The 19,010-nt window shown below is 33.1% G+C and overlaps 1 protein-coding gene across 1 annotated transcript in view; it reads left to right on the forward strand.

Annotated features, from left to right (window-relative positions):
* Positions 1–17,181, forward strand: part of LOC128997356 (phosphatidylinositide phosphatase SAC2) — a 124,538-nt gene extending 107,357 nt beyond the window's left edge. Inside the window, exon 21 of the mRNA XM_054422997.1 lies at positions 10,620–17,181. Coding sequence (XP_054278972.1) covers positions 10,620–11,453 — 834 coding nt within the window. The 3' untranslated portion in view covers positions 11,454–17,181. The remainder of the gene's footprint in view (positions 1–10,619) is intronic.
* The last annotated feature ends 1,829 nt before the right edge of the window (positions 17,182–19,010 follow it).

The following is a 19,010-nucleotide window of genomic DNA, read 5'->3' on the forward strand; positions in this document are numbered from 1 at the left end:
AGTAGAGAGCACTTTGACAATGAAGGTTTACTAATCGCAAAAATAGTTCTGTTCATAAAATAAAATTATAAATGCCTCAAATTCAATTATTTTTAATATTTTTTTAATTATAAAATTAAACTATCATAACCTAACCGAACTAACCAAACTTGCTGATAATGAAATAATATAGCAAAAGTTTACTAATAAAAAAATAATTCTGTTTATTAAATAAAAATAGAAATTGCTCAATTAAAATTTTATAATGACTTAATAATAAAATTAAACTGCCATAACCGAACCAATCCAATCAAACTTGCTGATAATGAAAAAATCTTAGTCAAAATGTTAAAGTTACGAGCGGGATTTGAACCCGGTACCTTTAGCATATCAGCCCGGCACGCTAACCACTAGACCACGGAAACCGATGTCTTAAACCCGTATTGTTACGGTATTGGCGTTCCCTCAGCTAATAAGAAGCCCACAGCTGTCATCGTAGGCTCTTTTATACCTCCCCTGAGTAAATACCCGCTGATTATCCATTCAATCCAGTAAACATTTACATCTGTAAATAAATTGAACTTAATTAATCATGCAATAGAACTTTAATGGCACCAGTAAGAGTAAGCGTATGACTCACTCACATTCACCGGGGTGGCTCGGTGGCTGCCGCGAGGCTCGGGTTCCGTCAACGCCGCCGAGCTGTCAAACGTTGTTTGATATTCTTTTGTGTTTTAAATGTCGTTCGTAGGTTTTTAATCGATACAACAATTGATATAGGCTAATTCATAATAAATAAGACATATTTTAGGCACATGTATCTGTCTGTCCTTTATTTTTTTATTTTCATTCCAAAACATTAACTTATTTCTAGCGATAGTAAGGCCTCGCCGGGTAGGCCTCGCCGGGCAGGCCTTCTCCGGCGCGAGGCCTGGAGCGGCCGCTCCACCCTAAGGACGGAGCTGCTATTTGGGAAATTTGCTAAAATTAAATGTGTAACTATAGAAGGCAAATTAGTTGATTGTAGATCTATAACATAAAGAGTGATTTACGTTCCCCATTCAGGTTTCAATATTATCAATCAAGTTGATTATTTAGTAGTATGTTTCATCGCCTGGGTGTTGTCAAAGCCTTTAGTCTATCTTGACTTCATATGGTTTAGTTAATATGTATAATTTCAAATAAGGTCAAGACAGGTGTTTATTGTTTTCAATGTTTACATTTTACTTTTGTAGTTAATCCTTACAGTTTATATAAAGGAGTTTACTTTTAGTTATTTCAATTAAAATAGATACATTTTATCCAGTGTGAGTATTTATCAGTACTAATAATACCAGGCTATCCATTTGAGTCACAACAATTATTTGGCGACAAAGGAAAAACTGAATTATTACATGTAAGATTACTAAATTTTTCAGAAGTTGTGCTCAAATTATTTTCTATTCAAAATGAATGAAGATCAGTTTAATCAATTCCTTACTATCTTTCAAGAACAACAAAGACAACAGCAAGAAAACCAGAACAAATTTATTAAAGAAGTACCTACTAGAAACTATCTTAAAAAAAGAATGATCAACAGACTGAGATACCTCGGGTCAACTACTCAAATGTGGCTCCTTTTGAAAACTATGATCCAACGTAAGAAAATTTGTCATGTTACCTAGAACGCTTTAAAAACTCTTACACCATGAAAGGTCTAACGGACTCGAATAAGATTGGACAAGTTTTGTGCATCTCTATCGGCAGTGATCACTATAACAATTTTAATTCTTTTCTGGGCCCCAAGAAACAAATGAAAAGTCTAAACTAGCATGAGCTTATCACAGCATTCAAGCAGTTATTGATTCCTAAGAAGAATGTTGTAGTATCTCATCCCTATTTTCTTAATGTATTTCAAAAAGAATACCAATCAATAACAGAATTTGTGGCTTCCCTACAACGTGTTATTGCTGAGTGTGAATTTTCTTTCAAGTGTTCATGTGACCAGACAGTTTCAATTGCCGAAGTTTTCCTGGGAGCCCAGTTTATTCGAGGTTTGCGAGATGACTGGTTACGAGAATAAATTCTACAGTCAACTGAAACTACTTTTGAAGGAATCCTAACCAGAGCAATCGCCCTCAATGCATCAAAAATTGAATCCAGGGAACTTTCTAAACGTTCACATTCAAATAACCAACAATAGTAATAGTAATAAGCAATAGTAATAGCAATAGTAATAGTAATGCAAATTTCAATGTATGTGACGATGTGAATAAAGTTCCACATAAAGCTAAGCATTATCAATTACAAACTGGTAATCGACCTTCCAGACATCAACAGTGTCACTCCTCACACTCTCGAACACGTCCAGATCCAATCAAACTTGCTGTAACATTTTGAAAATCTGTTTTATATTCACCACATGCCTTTTCTATTATCCAATGGAATTACTCGAATTAAAATTAAAATTACATAGCATGATTTGTCTAGAGGGGGTAGTATTCCAGTCGCGGACACGGCTTCCATATTGGTTTGTTACCAGATTTAGTGACGTCATGTTTCACCTGGGGGGGTAGTTTTCCGGGGGATAGTATTCCGCATCCCCTTAGAGACTACCAGTTGGAACAGATTGTTCTCTCAATTAGTGGGAAAGACTGTCATATCCTTTAGTCTATCTTGACTACATATGGTTTAGTTAATATGTATAATTTCAAAAATAAGGTCAAGACAGATGTTTATTGTTTTCAATGTTTACATTTTACTTTTGTAGTTGATCATTACAATTTATATAAAGGAGTTTACTTTTAGTTATTTCAATAAAAATAGATAGGCCTACATTTTATCCAGTATGAGTATTTTTTTTATCAGTACTAATAATACCAGGCCACCCGTTTAAATCACAACAGGTGTAAAGTGACCTGTTTACGTCTTCAAAGTGACTAAGAATAACATCAACATCTATAATATTAAAACGAAACAGTGTTTTTTTATTTCACGATTCTGAATCAACCACTCGACGGATTTTCATGATTTTTGTGTTGAAAGAAAGATAATTTTGAGAACTAGGGAATGTCGAAGCCATAAATTTAGTTTAGGGTCCCAGTTTTTTAGAAATTAAGTTTTAATTTTTAAAAAGTCTAGCAGCCGACGCTAAGATTCTAAACTAGCTTTTGGCATAAAATAATTTGCTTAACATAACAGCTGTAAACATTCAGCTTTTGTGTCACAAATTCACCATTTGGATAAAAATGTAAAGACATACTTAGGGTTGACTTATTTATACTATGTGTAATGCTTATCATTGATACGTTCAATTCTTCTGTAAGAGGATGACAGATTAATTAAATTATACATAGTAAAATACTAGGATGTTCAAATTATTTTTTAAAGCAATCTTTGTAATCTTCGATTTGTTTTAGAGCAATATAATTTGTTTTAACTAACAGCTGGTTAAATATAAACTATGGAACTATGAGGTTATATTTGATTTACTCTTATTTTGTCATTGATTATAGGAAATAAGTAAGATTAGTAGAGATAATTAGACCACAGTTTAAAATAGTTTAGACCAAAATTAATTAAACCACAGTAAAAATCGAGGCTCTGTACACGAGTCTTAATAAAAAAGGATAAATGCAAATTATTTTACTATTCCACTTTTCAAAGAAAGAATAGAAAAATAACAATGTTTACATGTTTTAATTCTTCATGGTAGTATTTTGTTTACAATTAATGTTTGTCTGCTTTAACTTTGTTTGGATTAGGCCCGGAAATATTGGTGTCATAAAAAGAAGATCAAGAATAATCAGGAATCACGATTTTAAATTACCACTACAACCTTAACCGAGTTTTATACAAAGATTGAACACAACGTTAACATTGACCTAGGATACTGCAATTAGACAAACCATCCTTTTATGAAATCGTGTTCAGTGTGGTTACGTTTGGGGGTGCCTATCATCGCCCCCAAACGTGAAAATATCACTTTTATTTCAACTATGAATAGCCTATATTGTAGTTTAAATTAACTAATATGGGAAATTACGATGCACACCTATTCAATGAGAGTGGGTAATTATTAAGGATAGAACTTATAACGGTATGGATAATAAACATTGACAATTACGTCATTAGCTTTACTAGCGTGTTTACTTTTTATATTCCTGCTACATGTGACCAGTTCTTTTAGTAATCGTGAGTTATTTTTTTCAAATGAATGTTATTTGACCAAACAGTTGTTTCAAAACAAACTGTTATTGTTTTTACTTTTCTTTGTTTACACTTATTTATTTAGCAATTAATGCAGTGAAATTGATATAAAGGATAGGTGTGACGATTTATGTGTACTTTGAATTTTATTGGATATTATTGTTTTTTTTTAGGTCGTTTCTATCAGACCTACTGGAAATTGTGTATAGTAGTTGTATTGTGGTGATAATAATTAATTATGGAAGAGGCAGGTATGCTATGGAAGGTGGTATCGGTGACTAAGTCACTTCTCAATTGACTATTACTCTCTCTACTGTAGGCTACTTATAATCAGCGTGCGTCTGTGCGAATCGGCTGCAAATCTCACTTCAATGTTTTCACATCGTAAAAATTGCAGAATTGCTGTTTTATTGTAAAATTATCGGATTTAAAATGCATATCGTATAGGCCTATGATGGAATAAAAACATATTTGGTCACACAACATTTGTTTACAAGATGATTTTTCACATTAAAACTGCAAGAAACTTTGTCTTTATATGTGTAAACTAGCTGATCTGAATTGTACACGGTTTTAACTGACTACTGAATTCCCGTACGTAGGACGGGCTAACACCTCGTTTTATATTGAAATTTTTTTTAATTTTATGATTTTCTCCTTAACCAATAGTTGTACAGGGTGCGGCAAAAAACAGGATAATTTTCTGCAGAGCACTGTTCAGCGACAGGTCGTCTGAGAGTGGTGGGAGTAGGCTCGTTGGATAGCCTATACAATGCCATTTCTTGTAGTCATAGAGCAGTGGTCGCCTGAGCTACGTGCGGTTGTTATCCAGTCGTTTTTTAAATGTAGTAAATCAGTCATTGCAGCTCAGTGGCAATTTGTGCTTTTATTCTATTAGGTCGACATGGAGAGGTACCGTCGTGATAATCTGTATGGATGACACAATTAAACAGATTATTATTCTAATTAATCTGTAGGGATGAAAATTAACCTCAAAATTCGTTTAACTGAGCAGTCAGACATGTTCGGGCAGCCGCTTATTTTCTGGCGGTCCTACGAGGACTGTCTTCCACAGCAGCACGAACTCTATCAAATGTTAGTTGTCTGGCATCCGTCCTGACTTTGGACGGTCTTTCAGCTTTATTTTCAATGCAGAAGCCGTTGTTCTAAAGTTAGTAACCCACCGCATTATTGTGATACGCAACAGAACTTGTCCATGTCGCCTGAATTGAAAGAATGCATGAAACTGCCGATGCCGCTGATTTGCAACGAATGAGTTCAATACTTTTTTAAAATAACTCCATAACAACAGCACGTAGCTCAGGCGACCAATGCTCTATGACTACTAGAAATGGCATTGTGTAGGCTTTCCAACGAGCCTACTCCCACCACTCTCAGACGACCTGTCGCTGAACAGTGCTCTGCAGAAAATGATCCGGTTTTTTGCCGCACCCTGTACAAACACAAATAAAGGTAGGCATACTACTAAATTATTGGTTTCTTCCCAAAATGGTTGAAAGAGAAGTTGGGAAATTCTATATTTTGAGAGCCAGACTTGAGAAAAACAAATTTTCACCCCATAAAATCCCATTCCTATTGTCCAATCATTCTGGTTCGTGAATTCATCTATAAATAAATAATAATAAAGAAAGACACATAGGGGCCTATATGAATATTGAATATATATATATATTACAGTACAGTATTAGCCCATGGTGGAAGGAAAAAGATAGATGTGATATTCCATGTAAATTGATAAGTGATATCATAACAGTACTAGTGATATAAAAATCAACAATAAGGTTAAATAAAATTGGTAGTTAAGCCTGCCTATAATAGAAGAAGACCAGATGTTTGAGTCAATCTTATTAGTAACCCAATGCAACAATGAAGAATAAAGTGGTGAACAGTAAAATAGGCATCTATCATGGAAAGCATTTTATTTTGTAATTTTGTGTTGATAATAATTTGTTTTAATGTAAAAGTCGCTAGGTCAACAAAAGAAGCAAGAAAGTAATATTTGTTAGTTATGCCTTAAATGGATACCGAATGTGGGACCAAGAGAAAAGAAAGATAATCATTTCAAGAAATGTGGTTTTTATAAAGAACAGTGTGCTTTACTACTAAACCTAAAATTGATGATCGACAAGATGTTAAAGAAGAAGCTGAACTAGATGAAAGTGAAGAACTAGAAGAAGAAGAGACTACCTGAAAATGAAGAAGAACGCAAACAGGAACCAGAAGACCTAAAGCAAGAAGAAATTGAACAAATTGATGAAGAAGAACCTGTAATAAGAAACCAAAAATATAATTTTTTTGTGAAAATGGAAAATAGATTTCAAAGATATATTCCGTCCTGTAGTGGACAGTTACTTCTCTAAGATTACTTCTTGTCTTGATATAGCAGCACAAGAAAACATTCATATACAAACATTTGACATAAAAACATCATTTCTGTATGGTATAATGGAAGAAGATGTGTATATAAGTTCATACCAGAAGGTCAACTCTGTAAACTAAATAAATCATTGTATGGTTTAAAACAGGCACAATGCTTGTGGAACATGAAATTTACTTAATTTCTTAAAAGTGAAGAAACGACACAACTGAAGTCAGATCAGTGTATTTTTAAGAACCTTGAAAACGACCTGTACTTAGCAATATACGTAGATGATGGCATTTTGATTAGTAAAAATGATGAAAAAATAGCAAACCTACTACACAACTTGAAGATGAATTTGAGATGGACGATAAGTCCGAATACAAAAGTTTAGGGATGTAGAACAAATGTAACAGGGATGGAATTTCAAACAGTCAAGAAAAGTACGCAAAACAATTTTCTGGTAGATTCAATATGAAAAATTGCAAAGAAGTTAAGTGTGACAAAATTGAGCTGAATGCTTATTGTGATTCTGATTTTGCAGGAGACACTCAAGACATAAATACCCCCGCCGCAGCAAACCTGCAGACTAAGCGAATTTCCATTTGACTGATTGGATTTACACTGAAATGTCTACTTAAAAATATAACATTTATTCTTGATTTAAATAGAATTAGTTTAACAAGTACTTAGGTTTGCTGCATCAAGGAGGGTAAAACATTTTTTTTTTTGTAAAATGTGAATAGGTAGTGAGAAATAAAAACATTTTCCAAATTTGATCAAAATATGTTCACAAACAAGCAAACTACAACAGTTTACTTATTCCCCATAAGAATAACATGGGAATTTTAAATTTACAATTTTTTGGAATTTTCTCCGTAACTATTAGACACATAATAACGCTTCAATATACTAAATTATTTGTTTTTTTAAGCTCTACAAAATGGTTTGGAAAGAAATTGCTAAATTTTATGTTTTTTGGGTCAAAAATAGGAAAAACCTATTTTTACCCCATAAAAACCCCCGTAAACCCCCGTTCCCATGGTCCGATCATGCTGGATCGCGAACTCGTTCAAATAAACGTACGTTTACACATTTGTACCAAATTTCATCCAAATCGGATCATTTTTGCTCGAGTTATCGTGCTGACGGACACATATATATATATATATATAAATATATAAATATATAAATATATAAATATATATATATATATGAATTTGAACGGATGGTGTTTTTGGCCTCTAGGGACCTCAAAACGAAAAAAAAAATCGGTCCCGCGTCCAGGTCTTACCATGAGTACTACGGTAATAGCTTATTCCCTATATGGGAAATTCGCTAAAAGTACAAGTGGATATGTAATCATGTTCGCAAGTGGACCTGTGATATGGTCATGAAAACAGCTCATTTTAGCACTTTTGACAGCAGAAGCAGAATATATCTCCGCTTCTGAATGCTGCAAGGATCTAAAATATTTGAAAACACTAATTAGTTAACTAACTAACAAGCCAGTGAAAATAACACGACAATCAAAGCACAATGAAAATGATTCAATCTGGTCAAATGAACCACAGAAGCAAACTCATTGATGTACGCTATTACTTCATAAGTGAACAATTTCATGAAGGCCTGTTTGCACTCCAATACTGTAGGTCTGATGAACAGTTGGGTGGCATTTTCACTAAATCTCTTTCTTACCTTAAATTTTAAAAGTTCAAAGAAATCCTTATTCAAAGTTTAGCCTAACTTTGAGTTGAAACTTACAGATATAAGTTAATGAAGTAGATAATATACTGTAAATATAATGTAAATATTATTTATGACATGACAATAAATAGACAATCTAATGATAACAATGTATTTTCAAAAGACCTATGATAATTGTTATTTCAACTTTGTAAAACATAAACAATTTTTAACTTTGCTAGCAGATAAGATTTTGCAAGGATCTAGCTTTGAGAAACTTATAATTTTTTATAGGCCAAAATATTTTTTTCTTAAGGGGTATTGCTGCATATTGCTCTGGCTCAGAGGACTGCTTAACTCTCACCTACAGTATGGTAATAGCAGTTCCCTTTTTTAGCCCAAGCAAATTAGGAAAAATAGAGGAACAAATCTATGTATTCCCAATTTTTTCAAAAATGTGTCGGGGAGGGTCCCCTAATGAATATATGATAGGTGAGAATAAAATCACCCTACCGCTCTCTGGTGGTGGGAGGTGTAAATGCCCCAATTTGCGGTTTTTTGCTTATAACTTGAAAACAGCGTGTCGTAGCTTAAATTGTTCAATGTAAAAGTTAAAGCTTATTAAATTTGCTACAACTTTGATCGTATACATTATTAGTGAAAGACGCATAGTTTCTGAGATATCCGCGCTCAAAAAAATATAACGTTCGAAAAAAGATTTTTATCTCACATTTTTTGTTTGAACTTATTTGTTCCTCCTTCTGTGTTATTTTTCAGAAATATTGACGGAAAGAAGGTTGTAGAGAATTAAATTTACTTTAATAATATATACAAATATGTAAATAGATAAGATGTAGGTATAAAGTTACAGCGTTTTTAAGATTAAAGGAGAAAATCATGAAATACATAAATAGTTGCAGAGTTTTGATTTTTTATCATTGCACGATTTGTATGGTTTCTGATAATTGTTTAGGCCGAATATAAGTTTATTTAAGGTAAAAATTGGTAATAGTTATGTAAATAACAATTTGACAAAATAAAAAGGTTATCTATTTATTACGATGATCCAAGATCAAACAATTAAAAAATACAAAACAAATTCATACTTAATTATAGAACTAATGTTGACTGAGCCTTTGTTCTTGCAAAAATAAAGGCTAAGGTAACATTAGTTCTATAATTAAATATTCTAGTTCTTGCCACTGAGAAATACATCACAAATTCATGTCATGATAAAGATTGATCTTATCCTTTTCATTGTCTTCTTCCTCATCATCTTCACATTGTTGTTGCATGGTTCAGGCAAGCTCCCTCGCAGGTACATACCTGGGAACAGTGGATGCCATTTTTTCTGCATCCACGCCTGGATTCACATTCAGTAGGCTCAGTCAACATTAGTTCTATAATTAAATATGAATTTATTTTGTATGTTTTAATTGTTTTAACTTGGATCATCAAAATAAATAGATAACCTTTTTATTTCTTGTCAAATTGTTATTTACATAGCTATTAAATTTTTTTTCCTTAAATATACTTATACCTAAACAATCATCAGGCCTAAACAATCATCTGAAACCATACAAATCGTGCAATGATAAAAAATCAAAACTTTGTAACTATTTCTGTAATTCATGATTTTCTCTTTTAATCTTAAAAACGCTGCAACTTTATACCTACATCTTATCTATTTACATATTTGTATATATTATTGAAGTAAATTTAATTCTCTACAACCTTCTTTACGTCAATATTTCTAAAAAATAACAAGGAAGGAGAAACAAATAAGATTTTAACGATAAATGTGGGATGAAAATCTTTTTTCGAACGTTATATTTTTTTGAGCGCGGATATCTCAGAAACTATGCGTCTTTCACTAATAATGTATACGATCAAAGTTGTAGCAAATTTAATAAGCTTTAACTTTTACATTGAACAATTTAAGCTACGACACGCTGTTTTCAAGTTATAAGCAAAAAACCGCAAATTGGGGCATTTACACCTCCCACCACCAGAGAGCGGCAGGGTGATTTTATTCTCACCTATCATATATTCATTAGGGGACCCTCCCCGACACATTTTTGAAAAAATTGGGAATACATAGATTTGTTCCTCTATTTTTCCTTATTTGGACTTATTTGCTTGCACTATTTGGGAAATTTGCTAAAAATAATTAATGTATGATTTGATTGTATTTTGAGTGCTATGGAATACAATTGTTGTAATTTTTTCCTGTTAAGATTTTAAAATAAAAATATTTCCTTCCCACATAATGATACTTTTAAATAGCCTACTGCTTTTAACATGGTATTTCAATCACAGAGAAAGTAAATGATGTATTACTATTCTAAACAACTTGTATTTTAACCACATTTTTCATTGTGTTTAGCAAACTGAGGCTAAAGCCACATTCACTCTGGGTGTGGAACAGGCCAAAGAGTGTACCGAAGATGATGATGACGACGATGACGTTGTCGTTGGAAAAGCTGATGACAAACTTGGACGTCAAAAATCTACTGAAGCCTTCATACCCAATGTAGGCATTGTCATGAGTAATGCAGACATCAAACCTGTAGAAATGACCCAGCACGCTCCTAACATCACTGAAGAATCTCTCAAACAGATCGTTCATAAAGATGTCAACATTAAAAAGTATCCTCTCCAACATTCTGTGACGGATAACAACATCGATGTGTCCAGAATAAGTCAAAAGGGGGAACAAGGTACACCCGGTATAGTTGTTGAGAAAGAGAAAATAAAAATGGAACCTCCTAAAGATTTGCCTCTAGAGAACAAAGATCAACAGAGATTGTCCACCAATGAAGTGTTGGATAAATCAAGAAAGCTTTCACATTCCTCTGGTGAAGTTGATTCTAACAATGATAAAAGATCAGATGTTGATCACTTAGCTGTGGATGGGGATCGAGGAAGCTCCCAAAAGGAGCTGTCCTTGGGCATTTCTGCTTCTCAGAGTGAAAATGCGATCAAATCAATAAGAGCGACAGCTACAACTGTCCTAACTAGCCCGTCCACAGTTTTATCCCCTTTTTCAAAATTAGCCAAAGGGGTTCAAAACTTTGGGGCAAATCTCGATCCGAGAAAAGTTGTTGAAAAAGTTGGTAACAAACAAACTGTTACTATGGATCATATCGTTTCAGAAAATGTAAAACTCGAAGAAAGGTGGAAAAAGTCCAAGTGTAAAAGTCGACTTATTGCCGTTTAAGTTAAGTTTTGTATTCCTTACCTATGTGATATCAAATTTACAAATCCAAAGTTATTTGATTCTTTTAAGATACCCAGTGTTACGTATATACTTTATTACCTCGTAATTTTTACTTTTAAGTGTTATTTATATATATATATATATCTTCTCCTTAATACAGCTTTCCTTATGAATGTATGGGAACACATTATTATGTGTTTGTTATGTCTTTCGTTAGTTTTAAGATAGTGTTGCGTATATTTAACAAAAAATCTTTTACCTAATGATTTATATGTATCTTCCTGAAACATTGTTCAATATCATGGTATTTTATCTATTGTTACACATTAAATCCACTTTTGGATATTTATAAGTATTATACATTAAGTATTTTATCATCATTAGATAAGAGAAAAAAAACTTAATTGAATACCTAACAACTACATGAGTGATTAAGCTGTACCGATCTTGTTAATCAGCAGTTTCGTTAGCAAATAGTCAGAATCTCTAAAGAACACATCATTGTTCTGTAAAAACTCATTTTGATGTTGTTCATGCCAAATCAATAGGTATTTTTTTTTTTTTTTTTTACCGAAAACCCATTGGGTCTTAATATTGTATATATACCATACCTCTTGTAGAAACAAAACTCTAAAAATGATATCCTTATCGCTGAGAGCGTTGTTTATGATATGTAAAATGATGACTGAAATATATAAATAAAACTTGTTAGTTGCTATCACGCTTACCATGGTACATCGAAAAATATATGCAAGTGGTCGTATTGTCAATGCTATATGTGTCTCATCAGGGTCACCACTCACCAGTATTCTGGTTTGCTGTATGATTAAATTGAATATAAACAATAATTATTTTGTCTCAAGAACATTTCCAAGTAAAATTTACTTAGTCATTAGGGAAATGAATACAGTATCTTCTTTCAATAACTTAGGCCACTGAGTTTTTTGGCAAGACATTAAGCTCAAGTAGAGTATTGCATGTAGTACTCGACATACGGTACGGTAGCTACTTCTTCACTTGGCACCTCTAGACAAACGTTTGGTTAACTTTAGAAGTGCCTTCTCTTTATTTTGCTACTGGTCCATGAAACAAAATAATAGATAATAAAAGTTAAGTAGGAACAATAATTGTGAGCACTGCAGTCAAATAAAATATGAGCTTCAAAATCATTGATAAATATTTATTTAACAATGTATTTTTAATAACTAAGCACCTATAAAAACTGTATTTTTAGGAATTTAATGGTTTTGATTAAATTCTTAATTGAACAGGACTCAAAATAAAAATGATTGTGTTTTCTTTGATTTAAGTTACTTTTAAACCTAAGAACAATAAAAGTGTATGTAAACCTTGATGTAATGCTTACATTTTATTTATAACTATGAAACATATCGACAGATTTTATATGACATAGTATCTTTTTGTAAATATATGTATGTGAAGACAAAGAGTAAATGATACATCAACATTATGTTGTTAATGCTCATCTTACAAAAAAAGGTAAGACGCTTGATCTAGAACTGTGCCTGAATCTTGTTTTTAGGTAGAAAACCCACCAATACTTAAACATGTTGCTTTGCCTCTGTTGTGTGTGGCACAGTGTATGAATGAATATAAACTGTGTTTAGTACAGAGCATATTGCATAGGGTAGTATGTTTGTTAGCCTATCGCTTTGTGAGTTTTCAATTACGAACAAAAGCACACCTGTGTCCTGTGATGTGAATCCTTTATTTTCATGAACACTGATTGATTCTCATGAGTTTATGGTTTATTGAAGTGTTAAGCTGCTCGCGCACTACGGCGGCACGGCACGGACAGGCGGCCGGCACGGCAATTTTTAAAAGTTAATAACATTGAACGTAATATGAGTGCGCCCACTACGGCGGGACGGCCGGCAACGGACGTTCGGCAGCTTCCGCCGTTTGTTAAAAAGTCCGGGAGACAGAACTCTAGGACATTTCCGAGCTGCCGTACCGCCCGTACCGACCGGGAGCACTGCACACCGACCGGTCAGGCGGCACGGGACTTCTGCCATTCTCAACTGGTCTCTGTCAAAGTCGCAATGTTTTCGTGTGTTGTAAACATAGATGTTAGTAAGTTGATTGTTCTGGTTGAGAAATATCCGAAACTGTACGACATGCGACATCCGGAATATTTTAATTACGCTCGGCGTGAAAATATATAGGCAGAAATATGATCTATTATGAAACAATCAGGTAGGTTTTTTTGGTGTTACACAATATTCTCTACAAGATCAGGAAACGAGGTGTGGAACTCTCCAAAACTCAGTCTTTTCATTTGTATGTGGTTCATCCAAAACCTTTGCTTCCGCCTTCTTGTCTCCTCTTCCTCTGCTAAAATTAAACCTCCTATCACCACTTTATCTACATCCATCTTTACTCATAAGTTTTAGCTTGCAGACTGTCAACTGTCCTAAATTGCGGATGTCCCGTCCCGTCCGTCCGTGCCGTGCCGCCCTAGTGCGCACACCCCATCTTAAAAAAGCCGTCCGTGCCGAACCGCCCGTCTGTGCCGTGCCGCCGTAGTGCGCGCGTAGCTTTAAGTTTCGTTTCAAACTAGCCATGAATCAGAAATCTCAATTTCATAAATTAATTACTGAGTATAGAGGGTCTTTTTTACCTTTTAAACAGTAAGATAGTAAATGTTTGATTCTAACACTATTGCCTTAGGTTTCTTATATATTTGGTTCTTGTTCTTATATATTACAGGTTTCAATATTTTTTATTTATTTGTAATTCGTCTACTCAAATGCATCAATATTAAATTATATCTTTAATACCCCCGAAATAGAGGAAATCCTTTGTTACCTCCTTTGATGCATAGAAGCTTCGGTCCACCAGCTTATGTTTATTTTACATACAAGCATTATATTAAACTAAACGAGTAATGTCCAGTGGTCGAAACTCGACCAAAAATATGTAATGTACTCACTTATACCTATATGTTCCTACACTCACTTATGTTAATGTTTCACCCCACACTGTAAATAAAACATGTGATTGGAGTTTCTTCCATTTGTTTTGATTTTCTGTTTATATTTCGTTGTTATTTCGTCACCAGCATGGCAACGCATAAGATCCATGTAAATTTTTTCAAATTTTTAAACTCATTTTTTGCGCTTATCTTTGAGCCTATTTAAATTTATAAAGGGATTCTGCACACCTACAGGAAAATAGCTTTCTAACGGTATGCGTAGATTTTCCCTACGATGCACACGAGCTGAGAAAAAAGGTTTTAAAGAAACATGCTTGCCTATTAATATATAGATAGATACCTAAATCTGAGAGAGGCACAAGGATGGTAAAATCACAATAATAGGATTTGAATAATTAAGCAAAGTAATTTGTTATGTGTAAAACATGTACAAGACTTTATCACTTTATCTGAAATTGGAACTCATTCATGTTTTCATGTAACAGAGTTTTTGACACACTAACTTACTCTGTTTAAACAAACTTTCCACGCAAGGATTTAGTCCGGAAAACAGCTGTTTGCAGGCTGCTTAATCAAAAGGGGTTCATTACTTACTACTGTACTGTAATGAGTTTTTACTGGACACCAGCTGATTATAATTGGCAGTGAGTGGTTATAAACAAAAACATATGTAAGGAGTTTATGAGTAATGATTGTTAGTCCTTTAGTCAGTGGGAATATATAACGGATTTGTACATTTTTTTAATAGGTTAGCTTAGAGTATTGTGGCGAAAAACATTGTACTTAACTCGTCCAAAATGTGTTTACTGGACTCGTATAGAATCCTACACTCAACTTCGTCTCGCGCAGGAACGACAACACTCGCCCGGTAAAACACCTTTAGAACTAGTAATGTAATGTATACTATTTCATCACACCGTAAAGAAAGTAGCTATTTCCGATAACAGCCGATATCTAAGAAGGCAATTTGATTCCCAAGCTCTAATTTAGAGCAAGGGAAAAGCAATCGGCTGATTTTCATTTGCTCTAAATTTACATTACCTTGCTCTCAATCAATTCTCCATTTGCCCACTTGTTACATATTAAATAAAAGTTGTGTTAAGTAAAATAAGTGTATTATGAAATTAAACTTAAATAACAATGCATGCAAACAAAAACTTAGTGAACTTATTAAACATAACATATAGTATTAATCAAACATATAGAACATATTAGAAGACACATCACCACTACACATGCTATTGTTGGTTTACAATTCATTTCTATTATTGAAATCAGCTGTTTTTATTGTTGAATACATGACCTTAAATATGCATACACTAATTTTGCTATGTTTAAGCTTGTAGTCAAACTTCTAATTTTCTAGTTGTTAAGTAGGTTTGCTAGAACCTTTTAGTTTTTTTTTTTTTTAATAAAATAATCAGAATTAGAAAATTTAATAGTTTAAATTTTATTGAGGTCTGTTATTTTGTGTGTGAGCATTTTGCGTTGTGATGAAAAGTTCATAACTTGTACCAAAAGTGATTTTCTGACACTTGCTCCAATTATTCTCGTTCTTGGCATAGCCTCGTACATGAAAATAACTCTCACATGCAAGGCGGTGTTTTTGTGTGAGGCAAAGCCAAAATTGCCATGAAATTGCATTATAAAATGCCACTTGAGGTACTAGTTATGAAATATACTATTCTAAATGTTTTTACCTTATTCTACAAGTTTAATCACAATTACTTCTATTCAGAGCTATCCAGAAGGAGAAAGTATGATGTACCATTAGTATACAACCTTGTGTTCAAGTTGTTAGTTGCTAGAGATGAGTAATAGCTAAGTGTACTTAAACCAGTTTGTGTTGACTGGTGCTTAGACTTAGCTTGTGGTTGTGACTTGATTCAACATGCCTTTGCTGTAAAATGTAGAGCTAGAGATTGATATGGCAGGTTTAGTTAAGTAATTATTAAAATTTGTATTTGAATCTCACAGTTACCTACTGTTTTTTATGAAGTTAGTGTTTATAATTTTTTTACTATAAATGAGTTCTATCTATTACTAGGCGGAAGTGTCTCTAGGGTCGAGAATGACTTTTGGCTCCAGTGATAACCACATTTTTCCCATACTGCACCAACCTACGTTGTGCATTGTTTCCCTTTATTTCTTATCTCCTAATATGGTTTCAATCTTGTTTAGCTAATATGAATGAATCAGACCATTTACAATTTCTTAAGTCTGCCATTCTTTGGGACAAAGTGAATGTGTTGCACAAGCCAACTTGTAGTCATTTTTTGCATTTACAATAATCAGAAACATTGTTCTTTTCGCTAACCTTAAACAATTTATTTTAAAATAAGTTGTGGGATTATTGTAAGTGCACAAACCTCAAACATTTCTTTAGTTTTTCTTTTATTTCTGTTTTCAGTCAAAATTATATTGGACTTCTGCTCATAGTATGCCTTGTTTTATCAGCAAATAACAGAAGTGTGAGTACTGTGACAAGGCTGTACAATGTACATTAACAAAACCGAATTGCCTATTTTACATTTTCAATTTTTTTATGGAATATTTTTGCTGTGTTAAATAAAATAGTTCATAGATGTATATTGGGTTCTTGTTTTACGAGCTTGCTTATGCCTTTTATTCATAAAACCTGAATGACACATGTAGCCACTCTTCCTCCTTAAATAACTTCTTGATCAGCATTGTACGTGTTATTAAATTTACGGAAATTAAATAAAGATACGTCTTATAACACTTAAAACATATATTTACGCTTATACTGTTGCTCACAAGACAGTAAATATACAAAAGATGGTAAGTGGTGATCGATTTCACACTCCAATCATCATCAGACCCAATAGGCGAATATCGATCACCACTTACCATCTTTTGTATATTTACCGTCTTTTGAGTAACAGTATAAGCGTAAATATATGTTTTAAGTGTTATAAGACGTATCTTTATTTACTTTCCGTCTTCCTCCTTGTAATGAAAAATAATATTTGGGAAATTTTTACCATTGGTTGAATGCATATGCCTACATCTAACCTTTAGTACACAGCACTTCATAAGTAGTACACAAAAATCATAATATTGTTTTTGATTGATTACTGTTCCTAATAAGTTTGCAATTACTGTAGTGAAATTCTTTATATTCTCCATTTTTTAGTTTTCTTGTAATCATTCAATTTACTTTATAAATATAGGAATTATAAAAGTAAATTATTTAAAAATCTAAATTGCTGAACATTTTATAAAGCTTTTATGTGTCTGTTATTTATATATGTATCCTTATTTTTATACATATTAGTACCGACCAGCTAATAATGAGGTAGAAAACAATTATTTATTTGGGGTTGTATAGGTTTGAAAAGTGTAAACATTGAACAGCTGTTGCATTTTCTCTAACTGTTGGTAGCCTTGTAGTTTGCATACGTAATGATGTTAAGAATAATATTCTGTCAATTAAACCATCCCGAGGCTAGCTTGTACCATAAATTAAATATAGTTGTTTCATGTGTTCATAACAGTTTTTTGTAAATGTAACTGTAGTAATATTTTGTAGATATGTAATATTATTGATATAATTAGCATCTGAATGTACGTTCAATAAAGTATTTGTGATCAAATTCATGTATTTTGGTTTTAAAATCTCATATCATCACAAGTTTCAGTGCTGTCCTTCATTTAATTTTTTCCATAGAATGCAGTTTTTCGTGATACAGTTTGATTGAGAAGATAGAAGTAAGACAAGAAAGGTTGGTCCTCCAGTTACCACAAACTGCTCGATACTAGGCTGAGAAAACGTTGATTTTTAAACATTATTATTCTTTACAAAAAATTTTTAATAATTAACTATTTCCTATGGTTATAGAAATCAGAAATCTTTATTGTTTCATATATTATTTACTGAAACTACACAGTGTGTTTTAGGAATAACTTAGATTAATGTGTAAGCAGATCGCTACACATTACTTGTACTTAGCTATGAAACAATTCATCCCTAGGTCAAAGACCTGCTTGTTTTATTCTTAGTTCATATAATATAGCTCAAAGGTGGGATCACTGACAACAACAAATACACTATAAAGCACTCTAAAAAAGCAATAGCGTAACTGGGGGGCAGGAGTGCGCACGGGGTAAGAGTACGCAGAGCGGACATTTTTACTTTTGTATCATTATACAGCTTATATTCATACAGTGTGGTAGAAAAGTCCCGGAACGGTTAAATATTTTAAAAAATAATGCAGATAGAGCTAAAATACTTGGTACAAAGTTACAGGGCATAAAACTCTATTTTAACACATATTCAGTACGGTAATTCAATAACTCTTCAGGGGGACGTCCCACAAGGAGTCAGAAGGAAATCTTAAATGGAAGCATAGGTCAATATGCACATCAAATTAAAGGTCTTTTTTAGCAAAATACAATGCCGCAAACCGCACTTCAAAAGGTTGATCCTGCGCAAAATTACAGTTGTTCAAAGATTCATTTAATTTACATTGCTATTATACGCTTTCTCCTCAGGGAGCACAGCCCTAGGAATCGGAAGAAAATTGTTAAGGTAAGAATAGGTCGATATGCACATCAAATTAAAGGTCTTCACTTTTAGA

The sequence above is a fragment of the Macrosteles quadrilineatus genome, unplaced genomic scaffold (assembly GCF_028750875.1).
Source record: "Macrosteles quadrilineatus isolate MER2022 unplaced genomic scaffold, UCM_ALF_1.0 Scaffold_1__1_contigs__length_201487025, whole genome shotgun sequence".
Classification (NCBI taxonomy): Eukaryota; Metazoa; Arthropoda; class Insecta; order Hemiptera; family Cicadellidae; genus Macrosteles; species Macrosteles quadrilineatus.